Below are 12,522 nucleotides of genomic sequence, written 5' to 3' on the forward strand. Positions count from 1 at the left end.
CTAGGACAGAGGCTGTTTCTCATCCAGTTGCAGACCGAGGACTTCTTTTAATGACTTCTCCGAAAGAGGCTAAGTGATAAATGGGCATCAAATCAACCCCAAGCTGAATGGTCAAACCGTTGCAGCTCTGATGTCCAATTTCCCCACATTAATTACAACCAAGGTCAGTCAAGGTCAAGTGGGGGGGCTGATTGTACTCCCAGAAGCAAAATTTGAGATCCAGTTTCTCACTTGCCTCAATTTGCATCATCCAGACATTTTATCCAAGGATCTGATGCTTCAAAGCTGAAACATTTTAGCTCAATTTACTTTTTGAGTTGGCTGCTAGAAGTTGGGCCAGATTTGTAGCCCATTTCTAACATGCATTTTGTGCGCCAAACTCACTCTTGGTTTAATGTTTTCACTTCCCCTTTACCTAGGTCGTCTTACTTAACCCATGTAAACTTTATCGTTGTGTGTGGCTCTTTAAGCCCTCTCTTAAGAACTTTTTGGGATGAGGCAATGAATAAAGCACACTTTAAATACATTTCACTATATATCACAGGCTAATTCAAGTCAAAGACCGCAGAGATTTAAGAAGGGGTAATAGAGGGACATCTGATTGGCTTTGCCAGTAGAGCATGACTCTTGATTGCAGGGTCATGAGTTTGAGACCCATGTGCGTGTCGAGATTACTTAAAAAGTGGCAATTCAGTCAAACAGGTAAGGGAATTAAGAGGTACAAACTTCCAGTGATAAAATAAGTAAGTCACGAGGATATAATGTACAGCATAGGGAATATAGCCAATAACTTTGTATAATGACATATGGTGACTAGACATTGTGGGGATTTTATAATGTTGAAAAAAAGTAGCATTTCTTAGCAACTTCATGTTGTCCCCAGGGCAAAATTCTACTTATAAAAATCAATTTGGAGAGTGAAAAGTAAATGAAAGATGGATTCAATCTGCCCCAAATGAATGGTCCCAGAAGCTTCTAAAATTTTGGAAAGGTTCATCAAAAATGGAGTCACTCGGATTTAAAAAAAGAGTCTGACTGGAAAGGTGCTTGGTCATGGCACATTATGGCATACAGGATAACCAGAGGTGGATTCTTTATTTCACAAGTTTCAAGATACAGTACAAAACGAATCTGTACATCTCTCTATTAACAGGATTTGTTTACACAATTATATTACACTTCACCAGCCTTTATACCGTATTTAATTAAATACAAAAAAAATTTACAAAAAAGTCTACCATGGTGTTCCTTCCAATGTCAGCTTATGGTCTTTTTAAACTTCTCCTAAATATTGATAGTGGTTATACCTTGATCATATCGACATTATGATTTCTTTTTTTTAATCAGAGACTAGTGTCACTTTGTCATTCCAGACAGGAAAAACCGTGCATGTGAGATGACTTCCTGCACGTGGCCAGGATACCCTTCTCACGCACACAAAATTGGGAGTTTTGCTTTTGCAAACAGTCACTTGAAAACACAAATCATTTTTACTTGGGATATTTTAGATCTTCTTGAAATACCAAGTGAAGGGAGAATTTTAGCTTCAAGGACTACTACACATTTAAAAATCAGGTAGTGGCTCAGACAATACAGTGTTCAGAAACTTTCTATCTTCTTTTATACTGGAGAGCAATGACTGAGGAAAAAGATTTTCATGAAAACAGAAGTTTCTTTTGCTTTATTTCTTGCATTCTTCTAGTTATAATATTGTGCAATACATATTAAATTCACTTCCAGAACAAATACTAGCTGTCATCGGGGCAAAAGTAGCCAGCATTGCTTTTCTTGGCAGGTAAAGGGGCTGTTTATCTGACGCTGTTTGTTTTGAAATGTGCATGTGAAACATTAGTCCAAACCTCTGTAAAGGGAAGTGTTCTGCGATGGAGCTAGACGCTAATACACATGCTCCACACACGAAGGGTTGTGGTCTCCATTCACAGGCTTGCATGCATACATCCAAAATGCTGGTTTGAAGAACAAATAGAAGGAGCAAAGAAAGGAGGGGAAAATGAAACAAACAAACAAACAAAAATCCTATGCAAAATACTTAAGTTTCTTGGAGGCAACAGCAGCTCTTTAATTAAATAAAGCATCAGATCATGGTCAGATCAGGGCAGAAGTTTCTACAGCTTCCCAGTGGTACAGACCTAGAACAGCTTAGCAGTAAAACTTTCACAAATTAACCTTATATGCACAAGGGTAACAAAACCTCAAGTGTATTAAGGTAAATGATTCCAAAGTTAATCTCATTCACGTGCTAAAATAATGAATATTGGAGAAAAAAAGGCATTTACTTTTTCTGTGCCATTGAATATTAACCAAAAATAAGATAAGCCTTGCTCTGAAAACAGAAACAAAAATTTCAAATACAGAAAGAAAAACAAAAAACCCAAACACCAATGCTACCTTTGTAACATAAAACAGAAGCAAATGGATGGTCTCAAGTCTCTGAAACAGTTGACTAACCACAAACCAAACGCAGAGGAGAATATAAGCTAAGTACTACTGTAGTCACCTTCAAAGGCAGGAAGACAGGCTAAAGGGGTCAGGAGACAGGCCGCCACAGAGAAATGAACTGCACTCAATCTGCTAACTCTAAATTCTAACATTAAAACTCCTGAATCCCGGAGTTAGTTTAATGTCACTGACATTAACTAGCTTTAGTTACTGTCATTTTATTCAAATGGATGCCATTTGATTAGGTAAGTATTGAGCATTATTTTAGGAGAAACACCAAACCCAGTTCCTACTTGCCTAGGTATTATGTCCCACGAACAGAGAAGAAAAAGGGAGCAAAGTATTTTGAGACAGTTGTAAGGACTGGAGTCATAAAGCCACAGAATGGCTTGAACAGAAACATACTGTTCAAATTTCCCGGAGCAAATGAGCCAGGGGGGCAAGCAGGTGGTGGAAACAAGCCAGGAAGAGGCTATGTAGAGTATAAAAAGGACAGGGCAGGTAGTGGTAAACTAGGTTTGTTATTGCATGAAGAACATGACCGTGCCTTCCATTAGGTAGCACACGCTGCTTTCGGAAATGTCTCTTCAAAGCACGAGTGGAGGGAGGTAAAGCTAGAGATAAAAAATGTGGCTAACAAAATCAGGTGGATGGATGGTAGAGGGGGAGAAAGGGAAGCTCAGTCATCTCGGAGGCTTTGAAAACATTTAAATACATTAAAACAGTTCCTTTGAAATGAAACGTGGCTGCTCCCGTGAACTCTACTCATCTTTGAAGGGTGGGGAGAAGAGGCAGTGGTGAAGACACCAACATACTGTACCAACTGCCCTCAAATCTCTCTCAGCCTAAGAGGTCAAACCTGTCTTACTATTTAAAGAGCTGCCCAGAGCAACAGGACCCTCTGGAGGGTCAAACCTCCTACCTCTCGGATATGCTCCTATACACATGGTTCTGTGGCCACCTCTTCAAATTTGGAAGCAATTATGTGGGAGTCAAGTTTGCTTACCAGGTTTCTCATAATACTCTAAACACACACAAAGAGCGTATGACTTCACACTGAAAGCCTTCATGTTCATTACAGACTCATTAAATCTAGTTCCAAGTACAACCCCAACTTCAAAAACCAAAGTCTTACAACTCTACAGGTAAACTCTTCAAGTTTTCTGGCAGATGAGGGATTATGGAAAAAAAGAGTAGAAAGGTTACTATAAACAGACTGAGGTCAGGAGGCAGAGAAAGCCTGCTCAGGTACTAATGTAGTCTCAGACTAGACATAGGCTGGTGAATACCACCATCTGACAATAAAAAGAAATACAAATTCGGTGTAAGTTTCAATTTCTTCATTTGGAGGATATGTGAGGTCCTCGATTTTCTTTGTTGTTGCTGTGCTCCACACTATTTGACCAGGCAATTTTCAAGGGTCATAGCCTTGATTTTCCTACAGTTACCGGTGGGAGGGTGGTGCATAGGATAGCTAAGGAAGTGGCTGACTTTCTACTAAAATAGAAAACTGCAGAAGTAAAAATCGACCTGAACAGTATAAACAGGCTTTGGCTTTCCTCAACCACTGAGTTTAATGCATCTTAGATTCTCTGAGTTTCAGTTTTATAATGGTAGTCACTGTAGGCCACATCCTGGCAATCGTGTTTCAAATCTAGAGAATTCAGGAGGGTGAGATCTGTTCTTTTGCAGTAAGAAATGCAAAGGAAAATGGAACAAATGCTTCATCTTTCGGGCAAGTGTGTCTATCCTCTTGGTACCCCACCCAGAGTTCTTTCATATGGTTTTCTAATTTCTCCCACTTAGTCCATCCTCTGGCTTCTGGATCAAGGCTCTGTATACTCAAAACAAACAAGCAAATTACACTGAGTAAGTGGGGGCAAATTCACATGTTAGCTCAAGCAGTCAGTTCACAATGTTTTATATATTCCATTCCAGAGAAGTGAAGTTCACATAAAACTCTTTAACACGCCTTTCAGTCTCTGAAGGAGAGAAGTATGGTAGAAAGTATGACAATCACCAATAATAAGAAACCTCCCCAGCCTTCCCTTTTAAAATAACCAATATGTTGAGTATGTATATTTGCATGTGGATTGGTAAAAGTTTCTCAGTTATTGCAGTTCTGAAACGATCTGAAGACTTTTTTTTTGTTTTTGTTTTTGTTTTTTTACTTAAAAGGCAAGTTCTGTTTTCAGACTTTCAAACATGTTAAGGTTAAACTTGCGACTAACTGGTTTGTCCTTTTTACAGTGATCAGTTTTTAGTGTTGATGCATAAGACCTTAAAGGTGGTTGACAGAAGAACTTATGCACATTGAGAGAATGACCGAAAGGACCCAAGAAAGACAGCTGGGTACAGCAGACATTGAGTGTCTCATATGTTTCCAGAAAAAAATGGGGGGGCCACTGAGAGCTGTTATTCCGAACGGCACTGAAACAAACATTCAACTCAGTTTAGGTGAGAGTTACTTATCCCTGAAAATAAAGGCATCAGATTCTAAGCAGCTTTAGGAATTCAATGCTTCCTTGTGCCTCTTCCAGGAGGTGACCGCTGATCCGAAGTCCGGTATCAAATGCAAGTGTTCTCGGGGAACAACTTCCTTGGTTGTCACTGCTCATGGCTGGACATGGCGGCTGTTACTGAGGCGGCTGCTGCTCTGGCGGCCCCTCCTGCTGTGCTGGCACCGGCCGGGGCCCCGGGGGCCTGGGCAGAGGCATGTCTTGGTGCTGCCTCTGCCTGTACGCTATAACTGTTCCCAAGAGCAACGCGATGATGGTCATGAGGTAAAGGTCCCACTCAGGTCCCAAAAGCTGGTCCATGTCAAGCTGGGTGAACATATCCCGAATCTTAATGAGAATAGTATAAAAATCATTATGATCACTAAAATGGCAGAGAAGGAACTAGGAAAAAAGTTATATCACAAATTAGAGATGAATACAGAACTTATTAAAATCATTGGTTTTAGGAACACTTTGCAATGCAGTTTAAAAAAATGGCTTTAAAAGTCTTCAACTGAAACAAAAAATAACGCTGTCTCAGGAACTGAGTTATTATTTTTTAATAGTAGGTAATACAAGTGTCTAACAGGGTTCCTTTCCATCAGTAATCCAACCCATTCGTTTCCTACCATTTTTCATGGAAAATATTTGCAAGGACTACTGGGGAGAGGGAGAGCCAAGGCGGGAATGATCAGGATCCCGATACGCCCGTCACCCAGCTGAGAACCCTGTTCTCAGGACAGCAGGGGACTTCACATCTTCTCTCATGTAACTGACGATGGTAGGAATTCCAGTGTTCAATAGCTGAATGACTAGTACTTTTTAGAGAGAATTTAACTAAGTCTTTAACACCTGAATTTGAACTTAAAAGTTATGTTCTACGTCTATGATACTTTGTTTTAAGTGTCACTTAAGAGAAATCATTACTGGTATTTTTGGACTGCTACCTACCTACAAAGGAAATAAACATGGGGTATAATCCTTTAGATGAAATAAAGTTATATTTAAAAATGTCCCCATCATATATATTTGTAGGCGCAGGTGCTAAATTTTTCTGGAAAAAGATTATAAGAAACTCTTAACCGTTTCCTGGGGTGGGACCTGTGACAGGAGATTTTGTGTTTTCTGTATTTTCTGACTTTCTCATTCTTATCTTACTTATTACTCTCTTTTTTTTTAGTTGGAGTGTAGGATGGTAGGATTATGGAGCACTTTACCCTCTTCTTTATACTTCTGAATTTAAAAAAAACAACAAAGATCGAATAAGGCATGACCAAATCCTAGACTATAATCAGCAGTTTCTTAGTCCTATAAACTGTGAAAGAAAAGTGTCTGAAATAGATCTGAGAGAAAGAGCAGGCCGCCCCACCGTTAGCTTTTCAATTAAAGGAACAAAGACTGTTTCCATTACTGGAGGGTACAGCACGCCTTGTTATGAATCTGCCGTGACAAATGTACAAGCAATCGGGAGGATGGAGTCTGACACCTCTGGCCCCGGAGCACCAAGGACGGAGGCCCTTGGCGGCCCAGGATAGGGTTACAGAAAGGAGCATCATGGACTCCAGTTACATCTGTGTCACAGGAGGAGAAGCCCATTCTGGAATTGAATACTGATGCTGTATCAAGCTGTCCTGAAAGATTTACAAAAGGTTAAAATATCCTCCTATCCTGGTCTGGAATGAACTGAAGTTAAATAGCTCTTGGTTCAGCGTACATCTTAGGACTTTCAGAGTTAGATCCTGTACCATTATGGGGAGCAAGGTAAACCAAATGTAAAAGAGGAGAACCCCAGAGCACCTACCCAGAAATACAGGTAACTGAAGTCAGTGGTTTTGAAAGGAATGGGGAACCCACCTCTGATCTGGGTTCTACCATTAGCTTATTTAAGTAGTTCAAAGTAATTTTACAGAACAAAGTTCTAGTGGTGTTTTAAACATATTTCACACTAGGAGAAGAACCTGAAGTACAACAGCCTGGGCATGTTCTCAGGTTCTACTTCTTCCTTTTTTAAAACTTTTCTTTTAAGGGACTGCTCTGAGTCACTGCGGGGCAGTTGTTTACTGAATTTAGTTAACTACTCTTTCAGATCGCCAAGGGTTGGTCTCAGTTTTCTCTAGACCAGAAGACACCTGCATCAATGAAAACTGCTTCAGCACCCAGAGCCACCGTCCAATGCTACCTGAGAATGTACTGCTCTGTGGCTGCCGTCACCCCATGCCTGATGCAATATCCTGGACTTCGCCTGGGGGGAGAAGGGACGGCACCAGACACTGGCAGGACACTCCTCCCCTTTCCCTGAACTTTTTAGATACAAACCTCTGGAGTGAGCAGCTTACGTCTTTTATATTTTAATTACAAGAGGCATGGAGGGTCGCCTGAATGTCTCAAATGACCAACTCTTGATTTCGGCTCAGGTCATGATCTTCTGGTCTCGGGATGGAACCCAGCTCAGGCCCCACAGTCAGCAGGGAGTCTGCTTGACGATTCCCTCTCCCTCTGTTTCTCCCCCCATTCATGCATACTCTATCACTCTCTAAAAAAAGATTTTATTTATTTATTTGACAGACAGCGATCATAAGTAGTCAGAGGCAGGCAGAGAGGAGGAAGCAGACTCCCTGCTGAGCAGAGAGCCTGATGTGGGACCCGATCCCAGGACCCTGGGATCATGACCTGACCTGAAGGCAGAGGCTTTAACCCACGGAGCCACCCAGGTGCCCTAAAATAAATAAATCTTAAAAAAAAAGAGAGAGACATAGAACACTTACATTTGTTTCCCGTATGTACTGCAAGAAATACACCACACCCAATTTGCAGAGTGCTAAGAAGACTGGTACTTGTGCATCTGGGCTGGCTTCAGCTGCCATGTCATAAAAACGTTTTGCAAGGTGAATGTCCTAGAATATAGGCAATAAATCAGAATTCATCTCTTGTCAAAGTAAGTAAAAATATTTTTAGTTTATATATTTGGAAATCAGTTTATATACTTAGAACATTTATTTTACCTTTCAAATTTTCATTTTAAGATTTCCCGTACCTAAAGGAAAAACCTGTAACTGGGTAATATTTCTTTAATTATCTGCTTCATTTCAAAAAATTTAACTGAAAAATTTTAAGATTTGGCTCATGTTCCTCCTGCCTCATGTCCTACTTTCTGTGCAGATGTGCTGTCTACAGCTGCTTTCCTATGTATAACACAGGTCAGGCTCAAGATTTCCAGGGGTCACCTGTAAGTCTCAAGTTAATTTTTCTTACTTAAAACTTCAGTCAGTATAATCAGTTTCTGGTTTCAGTTTGGAGCGGTGATCTTCAAACCTGGTAACATGCTCACGATTTTTCAGAGGTTGCTTGCATATATAGTGTTAAGGAATTCCCATTCTGCATTTCCCTGCCTTAGACATATTTCTGTAAAAGGTGAAACAAGTCATTATGAATTCTGGTCCAGACTGGAGTGTTCTGCATTCAGAAAAAAGCCAAACCGCACAGTGGGATGCTGTGAAATTTTCGTTTTACAACCTCACCTTTTCCATGCCCTGACTATGGTCAAAGACCAAACTCCAAGGAAAGAATTCCATGAGGCATGGGAAAGAGAGGCTAAACATTAAAAAGGACTTTTTCCACATAGTTCAATATAAGCAGTTACATTCAGCTGTTCCCTAAACTGTCACTAGGGTGTGTTATTAGTTAAAAAGAAGGTTCTCTTCTGTTACTAACAGTAATAGTATAACTTGATTTTTAAAAAAATATAACAAGTTTTTTTTGGACTGCCACATTTTTCAAGATCATGGACCAAACTTTATGTGGTAACATCGACTTCTGTGTGGGTGATTCAGTAATTAAATCTTATCAATTACATTCTGATTTACTCCATGTAACCAATCTTCATTTAACCCTTAATATTTTTCTAGCTGTACTAGATGCTGGACTGAATAGTTTTTAGTAGTATGAGTGAGTGCTTCTTTCTCTAAAAAAAGGTGACCATAATGTCTTACAAAAATTAATGGAATCATTTTGATTTTTGTATATGATTAATTATTCTTTAAAGATGCATCCAAGAGTTCACTCCTTAATTCTTATCTATGAAATTCTGTGCTTATTATCATAGTCTTTATTCACAAGAATTTATATAAGCTATACATTATATTACAAATTAAATTATGAGAATACACATTGATTAATTTTCTTGGCTTCTAATCTATTACAAAAACAGACTTCTAGAGTTCCATTACTTTAAGTCTGATTGCTTTAGGTAAATTATTATGGACTATATTCCATAAAAACCGTAATTTATGTACAATCTTTATATTAGTCACCAAGCACATATTAATTTTATTTGAATTTTAAAAATGAAGTCAAGAAAATAGAATTAAAAAAATGAAAAAACGAAGTCAGCCTGGCTGACAGAAGCAAAGTCTGGTCTGGCTGACTGGTCTGTCAACTAAGCGAGGCTTCAGTAACTTGGTAACATGGCAGACTCTTCCTCAAGCTGAATGCACTTGGCCTGCAGTTCCACAGTCTTGATAAAAACCACTATTTAAGTTTCTAACATTAATATAAATGTAAAATATAAAAATTTACATACTGGAATTTAAAAATTGAATATTCAAATGTGGTAAAATAAAAGCCACTTGATCAAAAAATAGTGCATTAGCAAAATGAAAATGAGCAACTTGCTTTTAAGCATATTAGGTCAATCAAGTGTCTCTCAGTGATAGAAGGAGGAATATAATTAGTTATTTGATAAATCTTGGTAAAACCTTTTGGTACTCCACCTAGAAGCTGAGAAAGTGAATGGTTCCAGTGACCAGGGAATAAGTACATCTTTTGCAAGTCTCTAGTTTCCAACTCTTTGCTTTCAACAAGATTGAAGGGGGACCTAACCAAGCTGTCAGTGATAGATCGCTGGAAATAATGACAGATCACTCTGATTTCCGGCATATGTTACAGACTAAATGTCTGTGTCCCCCCTAAATTTCTATGTGGAACCTCTACTCCCTTATGTGATGGTTGGTATTAGGAGGTGAGTCTCTGGCACCTTATCAGGATTAGATGAGTTAATGAGGGCAGAACTCTCATAAATGGGATTAGTATCCTTAAAAGAGTCTTTTAAGTGCTAACTGCTGCTTTACCGCTCTCTCCTCAGGTAAGGACAAAAGCCAGAAGATAGCTGTCTCTGGCCCAAGAAGTAGCGCCTCCCCAGGCACCAAATCTGCTGCCACCCCACACTGCAACTTCTCAGCCCCCAGAACTGTGAGGAATCCTGTTATTTAAGCCCCCTGAAAGAAGACAGCATGTAACTCTAAAGCAGTTTAAAGAATTAAGTGACCTTGCTAGAAGATTCCCCCCATTTGTATATACTTGTTTATGTGAACAAGCTTCCAGGCATATATTTATAAAAATGAAAAATGAAATTCATGCTAAATCTACTCAACAATCCTTAAACTAATTTTTAAAAGAGGCTCCATTCATCTCATCAAAAGATACAAGTTCAGTAATTACCACAAAATTAAAATTTTTGTGAAATTTATAGTATTATGTTGATTTATTCAATGCTGTATTGATAACTAACCAACTATTACTAATAATACCTTGTGAATTTTTCTTAACACTTAAGCCTATGATCATAAAAAATAAAATTTAAAATCTGAGTTCAGCATACTTGTTTCAGATTAAGTATGATCGAGTGATCAGTAAAATATAAATTCAGGAAGAAAAGGAAAAGATATCATTTTCATTTAATAAGTTTGCTGTGTATTTTAAAAAATCAATAATGAAGATATTAAAATTTTGGTATTTAGTGTAATTCAATCATTTTTAAAAGTGTTGGTGCTTCATATAGCTAGAATTTAGATCCTTTGGAGCTTATGATGAAAATTTTTAATGCCAAATTAAAAATGTGTAGGAGAACACACAGTTTTTCAAAATCCTCTTAAGGGCATAAAGGCAAGAACGTAAGAATGGTTCTAAAGAATGTTAGACTATATTAGAAAGGTAGAAGACTCAGAAATACATTAATCAGTAGCAAATGTCTTAATTTATTTCAAAATAATGATAAACAATAGAACATGGTTGAATAGGGACAGACAGTTACTCAAATAAGGAGTTACCGATGGAGGTAGCACTGTATTTCTGTTTTCATCAGTCTGGTTTTGGCTCACTGTCCTAACAGAGCAGGGTGTGTTTGATGATGAGAGATGGGCTTCTGAAATATTATAAAACTGTCTCATAACTTAGAACCTAAAATCTGAGCACATTCCAAAGAAAGCCTTTTTTCTACGAAAATGCAGATGATTCCCCCAAATCACAATTACACCATTCAAACATATGTTTTGAAACAACACTCACCTGCTTAATGCCTAGTCCTTTCTCATGCATATATCCCAGATTAAACATAGCTTGTGCACTGTGTTGCTGCTCCGATGCTAGACGATAATGAATAAATGCAGTCTCGTAGTCTACGTCAGTGCCAAAGCCATAGAAATGGTAGTCTCCAAGCTTAATTCTAGCCACGGTATAGCCTTAAACAAAAATTAAATGCAAAAGTGCCAATAAATAAAGTGTGTTTTAATAGACAAAGTGTTATTTCTCCTCCTATTAACATGTTTACATAAAATAGACTTTCAATTTTTAGCACATAAACTTTACAACTAATCCTTTAGCCAAGCTATAAATTCAGTAACGACTTAAACTAGAAAAAGGCTTTTTAATAGTCAACAAGAGGTAAAGCAAGCTGGGCGGCAGGCCCGGTTTCATCAGCCTACTCTTCACACGAGCATGGTCTTGTCTGTCACGCATGTACACTGTGAGGTAGTTCACCTGGCCCACTGACCAGGCAATGTTGAAAGGAGTATACAGAAGAAATAGTCAAACAGATAAAACGGGAAAGGTTAAAATCTTTGGGGGTTTTAGACCAGTACTTTACTATATATTCTACTCAATTCTCATTTTACGCAGCACACTGGCCTCAAACTAAAAACCAAAGAGTAAGCCATAACACGATATAAATGTCCAGTACAAAGACCTCACAGTTCAATTTAGGAACCTGGGCACTAGAACTTCTAATTTTTTTTTTTTTTAATTTTTTTTTAAAGAGTTTACTTATTTATTTATTTAATTTATTTTATTTTGACAGAGATCACAAGTAGGCAGAGAGGCAGGCGGGGGTGGGGGAAGTAGGCCCCCTGCTGAGCAGAGAGCCTGATGTGGGGCTACATCCCAGAACCCTGAGATCATGACCTGAGCCAAAGGCAGAGGCTTAACCCACTGAGCCATCCAGGCGCCCCTAGAACTTCCATTTTAAGAATAACTAACTCATGATACAAACAAGGTAAGCAATAGTGGGTCTGTCTGCTTAACTTTAAGTTGGCAAATGACATTACTCAGTTTTTTGCGGGAGATAAAGCAAATCGGAGACCGTGGAGAAAGGTCCCCAGGGGAAGCTCTTACCCAGAGCGGAGCGGCCACTCACCTTGCGAGGCGGCCCTGTTCCAGTGCAGCAGAGCTCTGGGGTAAGTCTCGTTCTCCCCCACAATGGTGGCTTCCCCTACGGAGCAGACGATATAAATAC

General features: G+C 38.9%; 1 protein-coding gene across 1 annotated transcript in view; it reads right to left on the reverse strand.

Annotated features, from left to right (window-relative positions):
• Nucleotides 1-1,076: 1,076 nt before the first annotated feature.
• Nucleotides 1,077-12,522, reverse strand: part of SEL1L (SEL1L adaptor subunit of ERAD E3 ubiquitin ligase) — a 54,307-nt gene continuing 42,861 nt past the window's right edge. Inside the window, exons 18-21 of the mRNA XM_044231651.1 lie at nt 12,424-12,498; nt 11,301-11,473; nt 7,724-7,852; nt 1,077-5,306 (exon numbers count right to left, since the gene is read on the reverse strand). Coding sequence (XP_044087586.1) covers nt 5,097-5,306; nt 7,724-7,852; nt 11,301-11,473; nt 12,424-12,498 — 587 coding nt within the window. The 3' untranslated portion in view covers nt 1,077-5,096. The remainder of the gene's footprint in view (nt 5,307-7,723; nt 7,853-11,300; nt 11,474-12,423; nt 12,499-12,522) is intronic.

Source organism: Neovison vison, chromosome 13 (genome assembly GCF_020171115.1).
Source record: "Neovison vison isolate M4711 chromosome 13, ASM_NN_V1, whole genome shotgun sequence".
Taxonomy (NCBI): Eukaryota; Metazoa; Chordata; class Mammalia; order Carnivora; family Mustelidae; genus Neogale; species Neogale vison.